This window comes from Podarcis pityusensis (assembly GCF_964106645.2).
Source record: "Podarcis pityusensis genome assembly, chromosome: 5".
Lineage (NCBI taxonomy): Eukaryota > Metazoa > Chordata > Lepidosauria > Squamata > Lacertidae > Podarcis > Podarcis pityusensis.
The window spans coordinates 75451762-75476098 of record NC_138032.1 but is presented as its reverse complement, the minus strand read 5'-3'; the positions used below and the strand labels follow the sequence as shown (position 1 = coordinate 75476098).

The 24337-nt window shown below is 41.1% G+C and overlaps 1 protein-coding gene across 1 annotated transcript in view; it reads left to right on the top strand.

Moving 5' to 3' along the window:
• BICC1 (BicC family RNA binding protein 1) overlaps nt 1-24337 on the top strand; it is a gene marked incomplete at its 5' end in the record, with an annotated part of 104514 nt that overhangs the window by 18388 nt on the left and 61789 nt on the right. Inside the window, one exon of the mRNA XM_081004874.1 lies at nt 17246-17292. Coding sequence (XP_080861000.1) covers nt 17246-17292 — 47 coding nt within the window. The remainder of the gene's footprint in view (nt 1-17245; nt 17293-24337) is intronic.

Below are 24337 nucleotides of genomic sequence, written 5' to 3'. Positions count from 1 at the left end.
CCCATATAACCTCTCAGTGTGAAGCTCCAGCTGGTTGTCTTTGGCGTGTATCACCTGTGTGTTTGTATTAATTGCATGTGAGTAAACGCATATGTGCCTCTCACTTTCCCTGAACCCTGCTTAAATAGAGAAGTCACATTCCCAGTCCTACAAACAACATTCCATAGGCTCCCTTGCAGGTCCCCTTCTAACTTTTCTGGATTTTATAACCATGGTTTGCTGAGACATTTGAATCTAGCAAGGTGTGGCTATTACTAATCAAGAATTGTCTCCAAATTTTTGGCTTGTGGTTTTGCAATCCATGTTTGGAGGCTAAGGTACATTATCATACCTTGTTCTTTTTGGGTATGCGTAGAATTACATCAGGTAACAGTGGGAGAATCTAGGCACAGGGATGGCCGCCCATATGGTGCCTTCCAAATATTGCTGGATTCCTAACTCCCTGTAGCCCAATGCAGCATGGCCAATGGCCAGGGATTATGGGAATTGAAATCTAACAGGAAATGGTGGTGACCCCTGAGCTGCTCAGTGGCTTAACTGGAAGAGAACAGGGCAGAGGGAGCGTCTGCATCAAGGTTATACAACACTGTATTTCTGCTGTCAGTTGGCCCCATGTTGCAATAGAAAAGACTGCCTGCCACTTACATAGACGTCTTTGACTTCAAGGCGTGTCTGGCAACTTTGGTCTTACAGGCTCTCAAATTACTGAGGCACACAGATTGAGTGATCTCTAAGATTCTCTGAAAGGAAACCAACTGCACAATGCAGGATGTGAACGATGTTAATATGGAACTTGAATGCACGTAAGCTGTAATCTACTGGTTGTTTCATTGCCTCAAGCGATGCTTATTTCTGGAGCGTGGTAGAAAAGAGAAGCTTGATTGTTTGATGGATACAAAAACTGAGCCGGCCAAAATCATTTTTCTGACGAGAATGGCCATCTTACAACTGATGCGGGTTTTAACTTGCCTTCAAGATTGAAAGTGGCATGTACATGAAAAATAGCAGAATTCATTATTTGGAATGTCTTCCAAGTTTTCTGGTTTCTTATAATAGCTGGGGATGGGGAGAGTTGAAGTGTTTTTGAGAACATGCAGAACCACCAGCAATGCATGAAGGAAAGAAGAAGCCAATGCTGTTGAGGATAGTAGCACAGATAACATCTTTTGGAATTAACCTCGGCTGTTCCACCTTTTGAATGAAACTGAGCAATTTATAACAGGGCAAACACTTGCATTGCCAGCATTCAATGAATGCAAAACCTCTTGCATTTCTTCTCCTTTCCTGCGGTGTCAGCATGTGAAATTTACAGAAAAGTACAAGATAGCTCCAGCCTGAATGGCAGGGACAAAGTTAAATTTATTCAGTACACTGTCTTGTTGCTAGTTGCAGTCAAAAATAGAATTGATTGCCACTAGTGGTCAGTAAAGATCCTTTGACTCCTTTCCTGACAGTTAAATATTCCACTTTTTTTAACTTCTTCACTGCCACTGTTTGCTGTAAAGAGAAAATGCCTAAGTTTCCAAAGTGTGTAAATGTTGTTGATGTGTTAAAACCTCTGCCCCATATACAAGTAGAAAAATTGGGGATTATAAAGCCGGGTATATCATTCTTAAAATGAATGTTACATTCATTTCACACATGTGTATAATTTTGAAATCTTACGCAAATTTAGATTCCTCTAACAGGATTGATTCCAAAAATATGGTTAAAACAGGTTTTCAATAATTAATTTACATGGAATTTAGGATATTAGGAATAGTACTAATCCGGGATTTTAGAAGCAGCCTAATAGCGTAAAACCAACTTTAAAATCCTTGGCAATTGATTGCTTGGCTTTGAGGGATGAAGAGCAAATTAAATGCCATTATTTCACATCCCCTTTGACATTTTTGGCATGTGTTTACTCATTTGTCATTTATTTGACAGTGAGCGCGGAACAAGCCAGTTAAAGAGCACTGTTGCAGTGTTGTTTCTGTTTTTGTTTCTGTGAAATTTTGTTTTGGTTTTTCTTGCTTTTTCATTTCCATGTAATCCAGTGAAAATCTTTGTGAATCAGCCTCCTGGAAAAAATAAATCAATAGATTCGTACTGCTTTTGTACCAGAATCAGTAGGATTCAATTTTCCTTGGAGAATTGTTGCCACGCTCCTTTGCCTTTGGTTAAGTGCCTCTGACACATTATGGTCCAATCTCATACGATTCAATGCCTCTCATTCTGCATATTGGGGGTGGGGGGAGTGATAGCATTTCTGGGTCTCAGCTAGGGCAGAGCCATTGTGTACCTTTTAAGATCAGTAGTGCTAGCAACCTGAATCAAAAGTAAAGCTCCCCCCCCCCCACAGTTTATCTATGAAATTTTTAATAGCTTCATTGAGTTCTTCATCACAGCGGAGAATATTACATGGCAATATTTATTTAGGTTACAGTGGTACCTTGGGTTAAGAACTCAATTTGTTCTAGAGGTCCATTCTTAACCTGAAACTGTTCTTAACCTGAGGTACCACTTTAGGTAATGGGGCCTCGCGCTGCTGCCGCGCCGCCGGCGTACGATTTCTGTTCTCATCCTGAAGCGAAATTCTTAACCCAAGGTACTATTTCTGGGTCTGTAACCTCAAGCATCTGTAACCCAAGGTACCACTGTATTTGTACCATGCTCAGGGCCGTCTTAAGCATATCCGACGCCGTGGTGCAAAGATCCCTCTGGCGGGCCCCCCATCTCCCAGAGTTGTCGACCTTTTTTTTAAGGAGCTGACACCACACTTACACATTATCTCTGCTTGGGAAGAGAAAACAGGAAACATAAAAAAGAATCAGTAAACAGTTAGGATGCAGCTTAACTGTATCAGAAAGGCACCCAGCCAATTTGGTTGCCAATCATTCTGGGTAACACTGTAACTGGTAGAATAAAGCCTCAGTTTAAAACACATACAGTAAAAACGTGACAATAATGTAACAGTAATCCAAACCATGGCTTAGCATGAATGTGCAGGAAAGAAAGGTTGCAGCTACACTGCTGTTTCCCCAGTTCTGGCAAAGCCATGTATTGAATTCAAACCTGGGCTTGTGGCTTGTTTTCACCAGACAAACCATAAGTGCCAAAAAGAACAAACCATGACTAAGGCTCAGTGTTTGCCTGGAGTGCTGCAGCCATGATCTTCACTTCGGCTTCCCCATTTGCACTAAGTCATGATTTAGCTTAGCGTTATGTGCAAACTTGAGTGATAGCTGAGCTTTCACCCTGCATCTGAATGTCAGGTATGTGGGTGCTAATCAGATTTTAGGGAAAGGGCATTTTCAGAGCTGGAGTACTTACCAGCCTGCTCTCATGTCACCTCTGACCATGCAGTTGTCAGTGGCAAGATGTAGAGGCCTCCTAGGCAGAGCTTGATGTTGATTAGATATAATGTACATTAAGTGGTATAAATATTATTGATTAATTAATAAACTCAATTGTAAGCACAGAGAGATTTTGCACATGGCAACTCTTCACTTGAAGAGGGTTTGGAAGCAGTTGGCACAATGAGGTATAGCTTCTTAATTTCCTTTTTCTTGCACTGTGAATGTACAGATGTGATCACAGTTTTGTTTTCCTATGGTCTTTCTCTACAAATACAGTTAAGGTGGTGACATTGCATTTCAGTTAGACTTTGGCAGCACAGTGAGCATTTCCAATGTCAAGTTTGCTTCTGACGTGCCAAGGGGTGATATTTCAAAGGAAAATTGACGGGTGGAGGGGCAGTGTTTATGGGTTATCTGGGTTGCCAATGTGATACCTGCAACCACCAGTTGCTCCTATGACGCCCACAAAAGGGCATATATCCCCACAAAGCATGGTTTGCTCTTCGTGCTCTGTTTGCACTGGCTTAGCCTCTTCTTCAGCAGACATGCCCCCTTAAGCTTCACTTCACTGGATGCCAGAATTGGACACTCACTTTCCATTCAGAGTGGAAGAGAGGTGTACGTGCCTTTTTCTATAGATTAGTGGGCATTCTCATACCTTTTTGTCTTCTCTTTCTCTGCCCTCTTTCGGCAGAGCCTCTCCACCCCCATCGTTCTACCCAGACACTGAGGTCCAGCGCCGGGGGCGTTCTGGTGGTATCCTCACTGCAAGAAGCCAAGTTACAGGGAACCAGGCGAGGGCCTTCTTGGTAATGGCACCTGCCCTGTGGAACGCCCTCCCACCAGATGTCAGAGAACAACTACATCTGAAGGCAGCCCTGTTTAGGGAAGCTTTTAATGTTTGGACTACTGTATTTTAATATTTTGTTGGAAGCCGCCCAGAGTGGCTGGGGAAACCCAGCCAGATGGGCGGGGTATAAATAAATTATTATTATTATTATTAGATGTGGGCAGCCATTTTGTGTCACGTCATGTCCCTTGACAGCCATTTTGAGTTGAACGCAGCTATTTATGAATAAGAGCAGTCAAAATTATAATGTGCCTACCGGCCCGAAAAGGTTGTCAATCCTGGCTTTCCATTTCTCTTGCCTATTGCTTTTCTTGAACCCCAACCTCAGTAGTTTTCTCCCAACCTGTTTGTTGCTGACAATCTCCTTTGAAAAACACAGTCAGTGCAAGAGAATCTGCTAGCATGACCCTTTTGAATAGTGCAAGCTACACCAGCCATTATTTCTTTACTTATTTAAACCATATTTATTCAGTTCTTTAGTGGGGCATTTCCTTTTGTCCCCGACAAACTACCTGCAGCTTTGGAGCTGGGAATGTTACTACGCAAAAAGTAGAGTAAATTGATTGCCAAAATGTGTTCTTTTTGCTGGAATACTTCTGGTAACATGGTCAATACAGGTATTGTTTCCAGCTGTTGGAAATTCCACCAGCGCCAAGCTTTTTGAGAAGAAGAGATGCTGACTGTTTTGTAAGGATCTAGAAAATTGTGGATGTTTCCAATTAAGCGCCTCATGCCTTTCTAAAGATAGTTCAGCTCCTAATATAATATTGGATCATCTGCCTGCGTTAGATCCATGTTGCTTTTCCAAGCCCCATTCAGCTGTAAGCTTTGACATACAAACCCCAAAATAATGGTGTTTCTGTGCCTTATCCGGCAAAGGCCTTGTGCATCCTTCAAGCACCAGTAGTATTAGCAAGCTGAGTCAGATTTAGACTTTTCTTCCTTTTTTGCACTTTTAGCAACTTCATTGAGGGCCCCAACAACAGAATATTAGATTAAAATTCTACTTGTTAGCAAGACACTGAACTCTGCATACCCAGGGTCATATCAGTTGTGCCACCATTTGCACAATTAGCAACTGGATTTTGATTTTGTTTTCTAATGGAAATGGGTATGGGATGCACTCTGTTGTGATTCTCATCAAAAATGAGAGGCCCTATGCCTGCTTTAGGCATAGGAAAGAAAATGCCTGTTCACTCCATTGGAAGCTAATTGCATTTAGTTTGGCCCTAGAGAGATTGGTTTGCCCTATGCACCTTGTCAAAGAAACAATGTTCCCTTCACCATCCCGTTAGAGTGTATGGAACAGAGGAATTAGAGTTTTGTCTTGGTGGCAATTAATTGTGTCCACTGTCCTTTATTTGTCCAGTGCACAGATACCTCTGCTATGGGACAAGGTCAGGCAGCTCCTTCAGCTATCAAACACTGGGGGAACATTTAAGGGTGGCAGGGTAGGTGCTGCTCTGTTCTAACCTTTAGGCACAATTGACTATAGGAGTTCCCCCATGTACACATCACTTAAAGCTTTGTGTCACTCTTGTCAATTTCAGTAAGACTTGCTTGGGAGAACTTTCAGGCAGATATGCTTGATGTGAAGAAGGGGCTTTCTGCCTTGGGCACCCTGATGTCCCTGGCTGACCTTTGTCTAGGATGAGTAGCTGATATTTGGCATTTGTAGAGTATAAAGGAGGGCTGATGGAATTAAGTTCATATTGGGGTCCTTATCAGTTTCTTCATGTCTTGGTTTTAAAAATATTATTTGTTGCCTCTGCAAATGAGAGTGTCTTTAGCACCTGCATATTTTTGAAAGAGAGAGGGCATTGAAATACACAGCTGGCAATGAATATGGAAGGGCACTTAATTCAAATGCACAGAGCTGGTTTTACTTAACTGATTTGTCTAAAGAATGCACACTGGCAACAGGCATGTATAGCAATATCCAGGGTGGTAAAAAAAGTAGTGTTGGCTTTTCCTGTTGGGTCCCTGACATTCCTTCCAAATTAGTGCAATTCCTACGTCTCCTTAAAAAGAACAAGCCATTTGGCAGGAGGTTTTGAGCAAAGCACAGAAACACATGGAGAGTATTTTGCTAGAGGGATATTTGGTAGGAAATTTAAGACTGGCTGCATCTGAAGTCACATGCTATGCTATCTCATCCTCTAAACATCTGACACACCATGAAAAGTTTACAGTCTGCGAGGGAAGATGATGCATGTAAGATGTGTTTGAAAGTACTAGATAATTGTGTTGTGCTGCTAAACACACACACAAAAAGCCCTCAGTCTGACAAACTGCACCGAAGTGACCCTTGTTAAAAACATGCAACTTACTCTAGACCTTTAGTATGCATGGATGTATATGAGCATCTCTGGGACACTTAGGTGTACTTAGTTACGTACACTGCCTTTTGGTGAGCGTGCCTGCTTTCATCATGGTTTAAATGAAAGTGCACATCTCTGTCATCTGCTGGTAGCTGTGTGCAGCACTTTCTACTGTGTAGTTCAAGTAGGATCTACTTTTTTCCAATTTATGTAGTGGTTTTCTTATATCTATATCTAGTTCCCAGATCCCAGTTCTTATGCAGCTTGCTGTAGCTGAAACTATTTGCTTGCAAAAGGTGAATCTATGGACAGGGTCCATAGCAGGTGTTGAGTGTTGCCCTTCTGATGTCATGCTGTGATTTTTAGTCTTCAGCACAGAGGATCAACAGATGCATTTCTTGATCTGGTGAGAGCCTCTGCCTACCGAGTCCCACCAATAAGTTGGTTTCCTTAGCTCAGATGCTCCTCCCCAGTCTACAAGCATCCATTTTAGCATGCTGTGGTTTCAAGCACAGAATTGGACTTGTGTTGTGTTTGCATCTGAGATCAGCCAATAACCTCAATGTTTTGTTCAACTGGGAAATAAAGTAGAAGACGTGAACAGTGCCACGTGCAGAACTAGGAAAGTACACAGATGTGCCTATGATGGTTTCGTGCTATTTTAATTTTCTTGACTTGATCTACTACAGTTCTCGCAGTTAATCATTTGCTGCTCAGTATTTTTTGCTCATGCAGAAATGAAATGTTACTTGGCTTTGGAGTTGCTGTAGAGGAAGTCAGGGGGCAATGTTCCAAACAAGCTTAATTTTTCATTTGTTTCACGTTTTTTGGAGTGCATGATACTTTGTTTTCTCTTCCATCATTTCATGTACAATTAACATACTGAGTAATAAATATTCCGTTACATTGTGTGGATATTTTTAATACAGGAAATTTGGAAACAAAAGAAAATGTTAAGTCCAATTGCGTTTAGCCATACTCCATGCTTATTGCTTTATATCATTAGAAGGCCACTCCATGCGTTGTTCTTTAGGTGTATACCAAAAATAATAAATGTGTAAGGTTTATGGCTAGATAATGTGTGTGAAGCACTTTGAGCACATGAAAACACTATAGAAATGTTGTTTTGCATCCTTCAAAGCCTCAGGGACTGAATATGGAGCAATAGTTTTGAATCTGTGTTTTTCCATTATTAAGGCTAGTTACACTTAAGGCCAGATTGGTAAATGGTTTGTTAATACAGGCTATCATCCAAAAAGCTACTTTAGGCTTGCCCAGGGGTGTGGACAGACGCAATGGGATTTTATTTCCCCCCTTTTGAACAGCTGGCTCTTGTGCCAGTTTGGGCTGAATTGATGTAACAGTATCAGTGACCCTTAGTAGATGGCCGGGCTCTCATCTCTGATGTCCCCTTGAACTTCAGAGCGTATCATAAAAGTAGCACAAAGTCTTGCTGCTTCTGTGTTCGCTGCTGGGGATGAGTCCTTGCCCTCCTTTCTTTAGACTTCGCTCTGATGTTTGTCTGTGATGCTGTGCAGGGCTTTGGAAGCATTTGGAAGTTGCCAGACTTCTCACTGTTTTATGGGTTTCTCCAAAGCCTCACACAACATCTGGGACAAGCCACCACCCCTCTCTCCAGACTAAAAGATACACTGTCCCCCGGCCTTTCAGCTCCAGTCTTTGTGAACCCCTGCACTTCAGTTTCAAAAACAATTTGTACCTGAGTGGCAACAAAAGCTTCTGCTTGATAAGCATGGCCCCCAAACCGCATTGATCACGTAGAGCAAGTTGTACAGTTCTTTGGATCTTGGCCTTAAACTTTAGATATTTAGGCAAAGAGCAATATTTAGGAAATGCATAAAAGTCTGGAAAGATTTCAGTCTGGGTATTTAGGCAGCTTCCTGCAAAAGGCTTAGACAGTTAAAATTAATATTGGTCATTTTCTGGTCAGCAGCAATACATTTGAAAAATGCAGTTCCATGCTCATTCTTGACCATTTAATCTGGCAGCAGTGTATGTTGACAGTACTCCAGCTTTGTTTTCAAACATTGTTCAAATCCCAGTGGTAAACAGATCCTCCTGGAAGAATTATGTTAGCAGATGGACCTAAAATCTGACTTGTGACTTTTGGAAGCTTATATTCCACTGCCACAGTTTGAGCAATATGTAGCAATAAATTGGTTTCCTTATCCAGAGGAGCACAGTATCCCTAAACACTCTGCATATCTGATTTTTCTTGTATGGGGAGAAAATGGAAGAAAATTGGTTAAGTTTTTCACAAACTTTCACTTTTTCAGTACAGACAAAAAGTCATTCAGCCATCTTTTTGAGAGAAATGAATTTTGATGATAGATTGAGACTCAATACAGTCGACAGCTCTGTCTCTGAAATATGAGGAAGAACATGAGTGTGTCTCACTTTAGAGAACATGTGGGCAGGTGATTGCTTTCCTGTGTGTGTCCCTCCCTCACCCATTGAACATCCTCTTCTACTGTCGCCAAGAACTGGCCACAGGGTGGAGGAAGAAGAGGCAGGTGACAGTCCCTCCTTTACCTCAGTGGATTTGAGGAGAGAGGAAGGAAGGAAGGGAACAAGCTGGCTGCGTGGGTGCTAGAGGAGGATGAAGGTCCCAAATGGAGATGGGGTGGCAGGGATGGGGTGAATGACTTTGAATGGATGAGGAGGAAAAGGGAAAAGAGAAAATGGATGTCCTTGCCCACTCTCTCTGCTGACCAGATGGGTGACGTTACAACTACATTCCCCAGTGGGAACGTGGCCTTCAGACCTGAAAAGATTTCTCACCTCTGCCTTGGCATCTCTAGCCTGACCAAGTTTTAGTTATTTTAACTGATGTGGTAGACAGTTCTCCCACAATTATCACAAGTATCTAAATTCATATGAAAACAATATGTGACAGGGGATGAGAAACTGATGAGCTAAAGGTTTGACATCTGCCATTCCTAAAAAAATGCTTCAAAACTGATCATTGGAGAAAATGGGAATGCATATAAAAGATAATCTGATATCTTCACGGGAATGAAGCACCATATTTGGTAGCAGTATAAGCGATAGAAAAATACTCTAGGAAAGAATATAAAGATTAATGTTTTTCATTCCCATCTTACAGATCCTTATTTTCCTGGGGGGAAATGCACAGCAAAGGCTTAGAGTTGGCTTACTTCTCACAATTTAATAACTGTATGTAAATGCTGCAGCCAATTCTGGAAGTCATATGTAGTGGTGAGCTGTCACCTGGAAATATAAAAATATGTTATATCCTTACATATATGCAAACTCATTGGAACTTTACCAGTATCTCTTGTATAGCTTATGTGGAATTGAAACTAATTCTTTTACAGTGTCCTGGTGATGGTGCTTAACTATACAATAGCATTGCTCGAATGAGCTTAGGAGAACTTTGCTCATCCTCTTCCTCCTGCATGGCTGAAAAGAGCAGTTTAGAAGGATTTGTTTTTGTTTACTGGACACAGCAACCTGCGGTTAAATCCACCCAACTGTGCCTAATTTTGTTCTTTTGAAGCAAGCCAGCTTGAAACCATAGTTAAGGATGTCCAAAGCTAAACCGTGGCTTCAGCTAAATGGAATGACTCCGCTGGAGGTGGAGAGGAGAGGAAAGGCTTAAAAAATTAAACCATTCTTCAGCAACTGTGTCTGATCCTCTCATAACTTGGCACTTTGCTCTGATTTCCAGAAAGGCCCCGAACTCATAAGCAAGAGCATTCACATTTATTTTGGTGCTGGCTGTTGCTTGATTGAGTTGTCTGATTTCATAAGCAGGGTAGAGAAAAATCCTTTGGGCACGTGATCCCTTTGGGCCTTCTCAGTTTTTAGAATACCTTGGCAAGAATGAAATGCTGCAAAAACTGAATCTAATGTGTTAAAAGAAGTGTCCCTGTAAACGTTTGGGCTGCCTCTGAGAACTACCATTATGCTACCAACACCTGCCTGTAGCTTCATTTTAAGATTGTGTAGAGTCATAGTGGAATAATGCAGAGAGTGTGGAACCAAGGCTGGGGAAACCCAGATTCAAATCTTAGGCTCACCTTGGCAACTACCTTATTTTCTCCCTCCCAGCCTCACTTACCTCCCATGGTGAATATATGTGGTAGTGTTATGTGAAGTTAAAGTGGAGTAGGTGGCAGGGAGAGAAACGTGACCATCCTGGCCTCTTTGGAGGAAAGGTACAATATTAAAAAGTCAAACTTCCCCCATGGATGGGTGTTTGGGTCATTGGAATGCTTAGTGGCAACCCCAAGTAGCCCCCTTGACCTGTTTTGCCATTCGCTTTAAGATGATTTTATTCCACCAAGCATTTAACCAGATGGGTTGAGTGGACATAGAATATATAGGCAAGTCCATCAAAACAACCAACAATGAAGCAGTAAGAATGTTAGCAGAAGGTAAACATGACTTGATTTGAAAGTTGAGTTTACCTGCTGCATTCTTATTGTTTTGTACATTGCATCTGTTGCATTCTAGATAGTGTGCTTGCAGGGAACATCCATCTTTAACTTTACTTAAGTTAAAAATAATATGGTTTATTTTTTAAAAAAACTACACCTGTGTGCCATCTAGTAATTTTAGGTGTGGTATACATAATTATGATAATAACAAATGCACGAAATAAGTAACCTTAACTGATTCATTTCATACCTTATTCACAGCTTATTTGTTCTCATTATAAGACTTCACTCGTAAACCTATGTAGTGTGATGATCTCTATTAACAAATAGGACCTCTAGCAAAATGTTGCATTGTTTGCCTATCCCCTAAGAGGATTCTATAACTCTTCCCCAACCCCAGTTCTGCAGGGAGCTTGTTTCCAAACTATGGAATTCATGCTTGAGCAAGAATTGAGAAGTCACTTTTCTAAATATCTGTATACAAGCAGCTGTGATAATATAACTTTGTTCACCAGTTTCCTATGTGCTTTGATCTTGTCTCAACAATGACTTCATTTCCTTGCTGTCAAAAACAATATTTTGTTGATGTGATGTGTTGATGTGATTGCACTTAGAAAAGTAGCTTTTTAATGCAGACAACTAGTCCCATTTAGTTGTCTGTAATGGCTCTACATGTAAGCTAAGAACCAGTATTGTTGTGTTTCACAGTTCTGAACTCCATTCACTTATCAAATTAATATCTTTCTCAAGGTGACTTACAGGTATATAAAATATGCAGGATTTAAAAACAGTAGGGCTACATTTGTGCCAAGATAGTTGAACACATCTTTTGGCCCACTTTTGGCACGTCTTCCCAATTTGCACTATACCGTTGCATAACAATAAGTTTAGCTGGAGCTACGTAGAAGTTACCATGTTGTGGTACTGGTTGAGCTGCTGCTACGTAGCCTCCGTCTGCTTGTAAAATGGAGTGAGGCTCATTCATTATTATTTTTTCAAAGAGTGAACATGGAATGCTTTTGGAGGGGCTAGTTTCAAATGTGGTCAGCTGGCCATAAATTGAAGGTGGCCAATTTAAGGACAATACAGGTCCTATCAATAAGAACTCAACTTATTTTTCTCATAATACAAATAGTAGCAGTGTATCCCAAACCTAGAACAGGAACCTTGTGGCAGTGTTTGGGATTTGCAGGAGAAATGTATTTATTTCCCACCCTTCTGAAACCTTCCTTCTCTCCTGTATCATGCTCAAGGGCTGGCATCTGACACTCAGGTCCAGGGTATAACATAAGTAAGTTTTCTAAACTCACTGCACTTCTCCTAATGCACACCTCCTAATGCACACCTCCACGAAACTATGAGCTGATTTATATAGAAGTTTGCTTATATCCTGGGTCTTTGGCCCCCAGAGCAGTGTAAGGAACATAGACAAAAGCAGCTCATATGAAAACAAAGCAAGAAAGTTAATGTAGCAACAATTCCAGAATTCTGAAATAGAAAAACCATCAAGCCCAAGGGGGGGGGGGGGGAATCAAGAAGCAAAAACAATACTCTAGGGGATATGCTTGAACAACAGCTGTTTTAACTTGCTGCCTGTATTCCCAAAGTGAAACTTTCCAGACCTCCTAGGGCTGTCATAATTTCAGCATTGGAGACCCACGATGGAGGGATCCCATTATGACTTGGATAAGCCCCATATTTTGATTTTTTAAAATCTGAATTGGCCCAATTCAGCTATAGACTTGTATGCACCCACTGCATACCCCTAGTACTAATCCACATATCTTGGTACAAATCCAGGCTGCTCTCTAAATTTGCTGAGAGTCTTCTGGCCCCAAATACCATTCCTGGTCTATTTTTTCTTAGTAGCAAAGGCTGTGAGGATGAATGAGAGAAGCTCTGTAGAACTCGCTACATAGCAACAGCACTTTGTGATTAGTTTCTAGTAATTTCAAATAAATAAAAATTGAAAACTTGGTTAGCAGCTAATTAAAAATTCTTGTATGTATCCTTGGTATGAGTCAGCTGAGCTAGTGGCCTGGTTCGCATGTCACTTTAAACTATAGTTAAGTTAAAACAGCTGAAGTCGTGAGCACTTCAGTCCTCTTCTGCTTCTACTGTCTGCAGCTAAGCCACAGGCTGGCTTAGTAGATCATAGATCACAGAATTGTAGAGTTGGAAGGATCATCTAGTCCAGGGGTTGTCAACCTGGTCCCTACCACCCACTAGTGGGCGTTTCAGGATTCTAGGTGGGCAGTAGGGGGTTCTACGGCACAAGCTGAATCCTCCTTCCATCGAACACTGGTGGGCGGTAAGGAAATTTTACCATCAAGAAAGATGCATTAGTGGGTGGTAGGTATAAAAAGGTTGACTACCCCTGATTTAGTCCAACCCTCTGCAATGCAGGAATAAGCAGCTGCCCCATACGGGGATTGAACTGGCAACCTTAGCATTACCAGCAGCACGCTCTAAGCAACTGAGTTATCCAGGCTGTTAACTCCAAACCCAGGCTCATGGCTTGTTCTCCAACAAAGAGCTTTAATCAAGGTTTGTTAGTAATGAAGCCGGTGACTGGCATAGAAAAGGGAGATGGAACTATTGACACAAGTCCTAAGGTAAAGGTAAAGGGACCCCTGACCTTTAGGTCCAGTCGTGGCCGACTCTGGGGTTGCGGCGCTCATCTCGCTTTATTGGCCGAGGGAGCCGGTGTGCAGCTTCCGGGTCATGTGACACAAGTCCTAGATGTCCAATAATAAATTCAAAAGCTGCATACAACCTAGGAATACAGTATAGATACTCTAGTACCAGATTTCTATAATGTAAGCTCTATTTACCTACCAGGGGTCATTTGAATGGCAGCCATATTGGCTCAGTACCAGAAGTGCTAATTTAACTGTGTTGGGACTATGACCCCTGGGTGGCTTCTGCAATTTGTGTCAATACAGATGAAAAAAACCTTGGAAAGAAATACATGTCCAAAGATGAATGACACTTGCAAAAGACCTACAACAATTCTAAATTTACACAAAATTTGACTTGGCTTCATAAATCTTCACTCTTTGAAATATACTAGAAGCCACTGCAGTAGACTAGAATTGAAATAACACTCAAGTAGAATTCCAAGATCATTTATTTAAATTTGATCTCAAGGATTTTCAATAGTACTTTCTCATGGTTAAGTAGACAAAACCTTGAAGTTCATGGATGCCATAATAGTTAACACCTGTTTCAACTTTGTCCTGTTAGTTTTGGATAGGCGTTTTGCAGCCCCATATTGGCTGAAAATGAGAAGTGTGTGAAATGCAATATTGCATGATAACTGTGGAAGCCGCAAGAGTAAAGCTGAAAATACAAATTGCTTAACGTATATATTTGAATAGAAATAGATAGTTTTCAACACACCTGCCATTTATATACAATAGACTGCTTTCTTAGGAAAAGCCTGATAGTCTTTACAAATGTTGTAACAGAAAAAAATGCAAGGCCTGTTAAATTTCATATGTTAGCAGGAGTCTGTGCGTGGGAGAAAATAGCTTGCTGTAAATACTTAGGCCAGGGGTTGTCAATTTCTGAATTTTCGTGGTTAGCCTATTCACCAGACAAGGGTCCAGAAGTATATTTTCTTACACAAACCCCTTAGCAGTGTGCAGGCTTCATAGCCAAGAGCAGAACAAAGTAAAGTAGAGTTTCTTTATATTATGGGGTGTATATCCAGATCATCTCATATAAAACCCAGAGAGATGTAACATGAAATACTGCTCTAACTTAGCTCCGTGGTGCAGCAGTAAAACTGCTAGCACATTTGCAAAGCTAAGCAGGGTCTGTTATGGTTTCAAATTGGATGGGGTACATTGTGTTGAGATTCCTGCATTGCAGGGGTTTGGGCGAGATGACCATCAGGATCCCTTCCAGCTCTAAGGTTCCGTTAATTCCATGAATCCCTTAGTTCTTTTGAAAATAAATTCAATTTGCCACAGTAAAGTTTGGCATATTTGGTAGGGACCAGACACAAAACGGGCCTGGAAGGCCATATTCTCATGTTCGGAGGGCAATATTTACCCCAAGGACTGCCAGTTGATCACTGTTGGCTTAGGCTAGGCCAGGAATTTGTTTAACTTTAATATAAAAGGGCATAAGAGCTTGATAGTTGAAGAGATACATGAATGTGCATCAAAGGGATTAGAATATAGTTGTGAGTGGCAGTCCCTGCGTATCGTTCTGTTGGGAATGTCTGTAATCTTTAGTTATAATCACATGTAAGTGATGGATGTTGCAATGTGTTTCTGACTAAAGGCAGCAGAAATTTATTCTAATTAAATTGGAAATGTGCATAAAATCAATGGAAGACAGCTCAAAGCTATACTGTGCCAGTGTGTGAGAAAGACTGGTGGGCTCTATTAATTATTATAGGGTTGCCATATTTCAAAAAGTAAAAACCAGGACACCCTGAAAGTTGTTTTGGGTTTACTTGCCAAAGATCCAGAACAAACCACCACCTTCTGGAAATTCCCACCCTCCCTAGACGCCACATCCACCTTTGAAATCCCAATAATGTCCGGGGAAATCCATACGTATGGCAGCGCTAATAAATACTTGCCTGTTTTCAGTTGCCCCTACATGCTCAGCTTGGTAAATAGCAAAGAGCTGCTTTCTTCCAATCTCTTTTTGTGATTAGGATCGTAACTCTCCTCTCTTAAATGGCTATCTGCAACAGTAGATCTGAAACTTCAGTTCAGTAGCTACTGAACACTGTTAATGTTCCTCTGCATGGATAAACTCTTGCCAAAATTCATTATATCTTACTAGTCTTGGTTGTTGTGTGTGGCGCGGTAGTATATTTTGAAGAACAACAATAACCTTTGAGAGGTTCCTGGGTATTCCAGTGTCTAAACTCATGTCTAGAAAACGCAAATATTTTCAGTCCAACGCTATGCTAGCCTGCCTCCTCCATCCCCTAGCGAGTTTTAAGTTGAAGTTGGCACTGGTACCTGAGATCATGAACTTTTCCTGCTTTGTCTTTTTAGCATATGTACCATGGGTTTCAATATTATCATAGCATTTGCTAGAAAAACTGGTTTTCCCACTCTGAAGAACAACTAGTTAGTCCTAGTTTGTCATTAAAATAATCACCAATGGTTAGTAACCGCAACTGTTTTATAAAGCATATTGGAATTGTTTGGTAAATTTCATTTTCAAAACGAGATGATCAAAAGGAGCATCTCAGAAACTGTATCTTTATGGTTAAATAAAGGGCCTAAGCTGTCTGTGTGAGTGATGTGTAACAGAATACTTTCAAATGTACAGACACACTTGGTTTGCTCATTGAAGGAAGTTCAAAGACTGGCATATTTTAGATGTAAAAGCCAAAGTAAAACATTAGATTACATCTAGCCCTAGGCTAAGATCCAAAGAACCATACTATAATTTTTGTGCACCCTAGACAGTTTTAGGCTTCTGTTAATTAAATTAAAGCCCTCTGTATAGAAAACCATAGTTGAAACTGAGTGGACCATAGTTGAAAGGCAGCTTCTGCAACACTGCAGTCATTGTGGTATGCTGTTCAAAAAAAGTGGAAAAATACCACTGAGCAAATACTAAGTAACTTTAGGGATTCCCACCCTGGGCTTGAAGAGATGCAGGCTACCTGCCCAGATCTCTATAGACATGCGAGTCTGTTAAAGAGCACCAGTTTTAGTGTAATAGAGAAACCAAGCATGTTTCTCAAATTTAAATGACCATATCCAAAAATGTTGAAAATGAGCTGAACTAACTGTACACAGGGGTATCTATGCCATTGGCTTTTTGAAATGAGACTGTCCAATTGCATTTTGGATCTTGATCTCTCCCACCATGAAACCCATTTCAATAATCTTTCCCCATTGACAGTGCATCAGGCATTTCCTCCACGTGAAGTACAAGGGAATATGGCAGAAATCAAAGTGTTTGTTAACCACCAAGCATCCTGCGGTACATTCTCCTTTTCTCCCCAACCATATTTTGCATAAAGGAGGTTGCCAGCATATGTGCAGGATTAATTGCTGTGCAAAACCTCTTCTGCTTCCAGACAGAAATGGTTCCCATTTTTAGCAGCACTGCCCTAGTAACTTTTTCAAGGAAATTCTCATGATGGATGGGTTGCCACCCTTGTTAAACTGGGGTCAACAGTGCTTTAAGTATCTTTGTGAAAGCACCCAAGGAGAGACATAACCAGAATTGCCTTAAGCTGAGATAAAATTCACGCATGTAGGAAAATGCTACATGACATGACAGGTGTTGCATATGTTTAATGGTGTGTCATTTTATTTTCAGCTGCTGCTGAAGGAAAAGGCAAAAGTGGAGAAGACTTTTTTCAGAAGGTAAGCAAAACTGCACTTAGTCATCTCTGTCTAACAATATTACATTTATCACTATAATTGAAGGCATGGTGATTGATATTTTAGGTAAATTATCTCTGGAGCATGGAAAATATGACATGTGACTTGGTTATGACCTATTGTATGCGTATGCCTGTGCATTTAGTCTCCAGTGCAATTTTCAGGTGTAGTGAGGAATAGGAATTCGGAACTGGATTAACCAAGCCTGGCAGAAATACGCTGAGTCTGGCCTTTCTGCCCTTGCTTGGAGAACAGAGAAGTCATTTCTAGCTGAAGCCTTCACTGTGGCGGCCACAGCTCAACCCAAGGAATCTGGGGTTGGAGAATACATGTTTCAGATCTGGATCAGGATTAGTCAGCCCTTTCAGTCGTTTCCAAAATGTGATGCTGTTAAAAGCTAGTATTTAAACGTTAGAATTGGCCTCTGATATGAATGATCAGGGCGGGGTAATTTCTGCATTTAAGGGGAGTGGGTTTACATCTTTTTATACTTGTATGGTTTTCTGAAGTATTTGAAAGGCATTCTTTCTTTAACACACAGGCAAGGGAATTCTGAGGGTTAATTTTAAAACACAGCTTTGCAGTTCTGCAGTAGGTAGGTTTAAGAACATTTGTACTGGGGTTCGCAAACTCTGGCTTGACTTACAAGTCAGCCATGATTTGTGGCTTCCACTCACCCTTTCCCCTCTCCCAAAGGGGATCTCTCAAAAAGCTTAACATGAGAACAGCCCCACCCCCTCAATCCATTCATATGAAAAGGGTTTGGTCTTATATTGTAGAATATTGTTCGTGAGTCTGCCTCTCTCCACCTGATAGTATGTTTCAAACATGCTTACAGAAAAAGATTTTCAGAGTTTACACCTTTTATTTCAGTATGTAACATTCATCTACAGTTAAAAACAGAAATGGCCATATTAAATTGTGGCTGTACTGTGGCTGTTTGTTTACTCACTTCTCAGTTATTCAACACATACTTTTCCTAATACAGTGCAGAGACAGCCTTAACACTTCACTAAGTTTGGAACCCTGTTCTTCTTTCATGACATTGCATAAGGCTGGACTAATGATATGCAACAATTTTGTGATGCATCAGTTATCACATTTGGGAAGCCCAATAAAACTTCAGGATTTTTATACGTTACAGATGCACTTGAGGTCAGCCTCGAATACCCTAGAGCATTAGTTGAACCATTCTGTTCAGCTGAGATACATTGGGCTGAATCCAGAGTGAACTAGTTGAACTTTGGTTCCATTGAAGTCAACTGCAGACAAGCAGGTCATGAGTGAAACTTCCATTGAAGTTTCCACTGAAATCAGCCAAACCCCCTAACATAACACACTCTGAATCCATTCCATTGTCTCCAACATCAGGGACAGTCAGTGCTGTGCAGCAAGTAAACTTTTAGGCAGGAGACTCAGGATCCACTTTCTTCTTCCCTGCTTTTCCTTATTGGGTATCTCTATGATAAACATAGGGATGCAGGTGGTGCTGTGGTGTAAACCACTGAGCCTTGGGCTTGCCGCTCGGAGGGTCAGCGGTTCAAATCCCTGCAACAGGGTGAGCTCCCATTGCTTGGTCCCTGCTCCTGCCAACCTAGCAGTTCAAAAGCATGTCAAAGTGCAAGTAGATAAATAGGTACCCCTCCGGCAGGAAGGTAAATGGTGTTTCCGTGTGCTGCTCTGGTTTTGCCAGAAGCAGCTTAGTCATGCTGGCCACATCACCCAGAAAAACTGTCTGCAGACAAACATCGGCTCCCTCGGCCAGTAAAGCGAGATGAGCGCCACAACTCCAGAGTCGTTTGCGACTGGAGTTAACTGTCAGGAGTCCTTTCCCTTTTTTATGATAAACATAATGATAGTGTGAAGACACGTGGTTAATGTTGTAGGTTAGCAAGGAGAGATGTAGGAGATAGAATTTTTCACAGCAGTCCCCTATTTCTTCTATGTTGTTTTGCCCATTGAGGTAGGTGGTGATGGTTGAGCTTTACAGGTGAGCTGCTGAAGCTGAGCGATAAAAAAAATTACCTTGGGACCACCCTGGGAGTTTGATAGTGTTAAGTTCTGAACCCATCTCTTCCAGGCTCCCAACTACAAACCTCTCTATTCACTCTTGTCAGCCTCTGTTTATGGATGTTGGTTTTTAAAGCTACTCATATTACATAATACATTCAAACAGATTTTAGAGTTCCATTGCTTGTGGTTAGCTGACATTGCTAGGCAAAAATGTTTATTGTTCATCTGTGGGTTACAGGAAAATATAAATTTGTTCAAGAAGCTTGCATTTTGAAGATTATGAAATGGCAAAGTTTTTGAAGGGAGCACTCGGGTATGTCCATCAAGAATTTTAGAACAGTTCTTTGGGTAGTTGCTCGTGGCATTCTTGCTATCTTGTTTGCAGAGTTTCCTTCAGTCTGTTTAACTTCTCTTGTGAAATAGTCAATTTTGTGGAGAGAGAAGTTGCACAGAATGGAAAAGTAGTAAGCAGGAGGAAATATGATACAGTGGCTTCAGTTGTTGTTTCCCAAACTGGAAACTCTTTCACAAGGGGCACTTGCTTGGAGAGATGACTTGTGAAGTAGGGAGGGGAGCCTTTGGTTGTTGTGCAATGAAGAAATAAGTGGGGGCATCATACTCAGTTTTGTTTATTTCTCATGAGGATGGTGGTTGTTCAGTTTGGTTTCCTGTAAGTCTGAGAAAGACACTTCAGAATCAAGAGAAATGGAGACAGCATAACAAGAAGCCAAAAATAATGGATGCTCACAGATAACTGCATTATTTTCTCATCATTTCTGGTGCGGACTTAAAGCTTAGATAAAGCTCTGAAAAACACAATGAGAATATGATAACCAGATGTTGCAGATGTGTATCATACAAGTACATGCACCAGAGCTTTGAGTGGCTGGCCACATAGAACACTTGGGGGCGGCATCCCAGGTTTGTTGCTGTGGCATGTGTGGAAACAGCCCTTGGAATAACGTGAATTCAACTGGGACGTTCAGGAAGATGAGTCATCTTGATCTATGCCACCTTGATGCTAGAGTGCTTCCATGTCTTGACTAATTTTGTGGCTTTGTTTCATGAGTATTCACAGGCCCTGCTTTATACCAAGGCACTTCTGTAAGTGTCATGCTGCGTGTTTTGGTGGCCATCACTGCCTCCCTGGGAAGTGAATTCCACAGTTTAGCTACGTGCTGTGTGAAGAAAAACTTTCTTATTGCATTAATGTTTCTGGCTTTAATGCAAGCAATGAGTCATTTTCAGTTTATTTATATATATAAAAAAATTACTGCTATATAATAAAAAAAAATCAAGGCAGTTTGCAACAACTATAAGCAATAAAATAATAATGTAAATAATAATAATAATATAGGAGATCATCAGCTACTATAGAAAGATTGTCTACTTAATTTCTGGTATAATCTTGGTGGCATGGAAAGGTTTTCAGCCAACCCCTGATTCCAAGTTTGAATGCTTCCAGATAAACCTACACATTTGGGGATAATCATGTGACCAGTGTTCGAAATTTGCCAGGCACCAGGTACGTTTTGCACCTGGCTACCAGCCACTTGTGACCAAGTGCCCAGGCACCTGGATAGTGCCTGACACCACCGCCATCTGGAGGTGCATGTCTGGGAGTCCTTGGATCTTGACCGATTTCACACACTAGCAACACATCCTGTAGAATTCTACCTGCTATATTTTATCTACACAAGCAGAATGAATTTCAGGAACCAAAAAGTCATATAGAAAAATGCAATTATCAAACTGTCTAGCCTAAAAACTGCAGCTAGGCATTCTGTTTTGGCGACTGTAACTCTGGTTTAAGAAGCCATTTGGTACGTAGCTTATATATCTGAGTTTCTAACACGGCATGTGACACACTCATACAGCATAGGGGTGAATAGGGTCCAGTTTCCCAGGCAACAACAGAGAGCATCAGATGTCTCAAGCACACCACAAGAGCAAGGGAAAAAGCCTTCATTGGGGGGGACGGACGATAATTAGGCTGCATTTACTTTGATATTTTATTTAAGGCCAACTTGTTTCTAACATCTAATTTATTGATACTTTTAGTGTTTATGTAAACTGCTTAGGGGGTTTGATGCTAAAGTGGTATATAAATCTGGTTCAATAATGTTACTTATTCTCAGACCTGACCTATTAGCTTCCTCTAACTTTTTTTATGCTACTGGTGGTCAGTGGTCAGTGGTTGGCTTTCCTGATTAGAAATTGAGTGAATTAGGTTGGGCACCATCTAGAGCCACTTCACAACAAAACTTCATCTGAGTGAGTCTCAGGGTTGCATGAAAAATGTGTTGCATGAATTGGCACATATGCACACACATGAAGAAAGAAATGTGTTTATGTGTGGCTTCATTCACACAGCAGGTTTTCCCCCCCATTTCTCTGATGCTTCTGTAACTGTTAATTTCTACATGAGTTGAGCTTTCACATGACATAAGAGGCACTTCAGGAAAATGAACAGAATATAGTCCATGTTCAATGCTCATTTCTATGTTACTTGTTCCCAGAAGAAGAAAAAAACCCATTCGCTGTCCCCTTAACCCTAAAAACTATTGGAGCAAAGTAATGAAATTTGGGTGCCATACCAGTTCTTTCCTGCAGTTTTCATGACGGAACAGAAACATGCATGTGCAGAAAGGGTGTGGGAGTAGCGACATTGTACAATGGCAGTTGTTGTGTCATACCTCACCCACTGGTGTGAATTAAATTTAGTGTGACATGCTGGTATATCGCTCAAAAAGCCAAAGTTCCATAACACACCAGGTACTTCAGTGTGAAAGGAACATTAGGAAATGGGACAGAAGCACTAGCTTCATCAGGAACGCTAATGCAATATTCCCCATGTCTGAATGTTGCCCTGTGTCTGCCCATGCAATCTGTCTGCAATAAAAATGAGGATGAATTGAGTGAGCAGGAATAGTTTGTTTTCTCTCTCTCTCTCTCTCTCTCTCTCACACACACACACACACACACACACACCCCAATGTAGTGGCTGACAAGGATTTTCATGAGCCTGATCATTCAGTGTATTCCTTTCTGGGGCCTGCGTAACAATATACAGCATTTTTAGTAGATATTCGGGAATCATTTTAATGTGCAAAGCTCCTTTGTATCTAACTTGCCTAGATATTCTAGTGGATTTTATATGTAGGGATGTAGATTAAGCCAGACGTCTGAATCACTTTGTTTAGTAGCAATCATTTGGTTTTGTTTAAGTTTATAAAGCTTAAGCTGCTTAAAATAATGTGTTGAAATGATTGTAGTGGATGGAAATCTGACTGGCTGAATGCTGAGCAGGCATGCTGCTTCACAAGAGCCGCTAATGACTCCTTTCAGAGCTAAATTAAATGCTAATCTGGTTCATAATATACTGTGCCAAACCCAGGCTACTAAAACTATGAATTAGGAGCTCTCTTGGATATGAGAACTCTGTAACTTACCCAACCGGCTTAAACCCTGTTTATGTAGTTGCCTTAAATAGTCTTCTATATGGAATGTGCTCTGCCCTGGCTTCCAAAACAGTTCGCTGCAGAGGTGTTGTGTAGCATTACCTGGGATAGGATTTGGCAGCAAGTCCGGAGGATTGCATGTTTCCACCTGTCATCCTCATGTGCAAATGCTCATTGCAACTGGTCTCCCAGGTCCAATCCAACACTGTTAACCACTGCACCACCTCTAAATCTCACCACTTCCAGGCCTGCTAGCCAAGATCAGGTTCCCAACTTACTTGCAAGCAAGAGCATAAATGTGAGTTAAACTTCCCCTCAGACTCTTCCAGTTAAAAAAAAAAAAGGTTGCATCCTGTAAAGGTCAAACGCAGAGTATCTTGGCCAATTTAAGTACACCCAAAGGTTTTACGTGATGAAAAATAATGAAGTAATCTAGTTTAACCCACTTTCTGTACAGCACTGAATTGTTGTTCCTTGATTCAAAGTAAGTGTGATCCACTCCCATCTGTGCATTGGAAATGTGCCTGTGTTAGCATTGGCTCTTTGTTAAAAACCTTTCAAGATACCCGTTTAAACTTTTAAAATCTCAACTCTGATTTCATTTCTCCAAGTGCATCGCTCTCGTTTGCAGCTAACTGTCGTCTTCAACATGTTTGGGAATGGTAGACAAACACGTTGGCAGTGTAGTAGCTGTTCCATGCTTATACAACCACTGACTAACGTGAAGACAGTTTTAGAGCATGTGGTGATATTGCACTTGCATCCGTGAAGAAGATGTGTATTTAAAAATGAGTTTATAACATGCACGTTTGTTCAAAGTTTAAACTTGTTCATAGCCACTGAAAATTACCCATGTAATTCCCTCCATGGAGTTTTTATTATTGTTATTTCTTTTCATTTCATTAGTATACTGCCTTATATTTTAAAGAAAAAAAATCTCAGAGCAGTTTACAACACATTAAAACATCAAATAAAACCATCTAGAATAAAGCAAATTCAAGCACCAAGGAAAATATTTCAGATCCTTCTCCAGATGACATTTTGCTTTCCCCATATTTATTTTCCTTCCTAGTTTATAGAAGTACCATAGCAGAAGTACTCTAGGTAGGCGGTGTGGTGTAGTGGTTAGATGTCAGACCAGGACCTGGGAGATCAGTCATGAAGCTCACTGGGTGGGTGACTTTGGGACAGTCACAGCCTCTTAACCTACCTCACAAGGTTATTGTAGGGATTAACCTGAGAAGGAGGTGAACCATCTACTCATTGGAGAAGAAACTGGGATATAAATGCAGTGAATAAACTCTTCTGCTTGCCTGCTTAAGAAAGCTGGAGGGACCAGCCAGATGGAGATGTCAGTTGTCCACCTGGCATCTGGAGATCTCCCATTGCAGCTGCAGCTGGACCTGTGCCAGTAGCAAAAAGTACCTAGCTAATTTCTAACACCAATTTCAACTGCTTTCATCCCTGACCACTGGCTGTGTTGACTTGGAACTGATGGTGGCTGGAGTCCATGTGAAGGGCCTTAGGCTAGCCAGCCTGCTGATGTAAAAGGT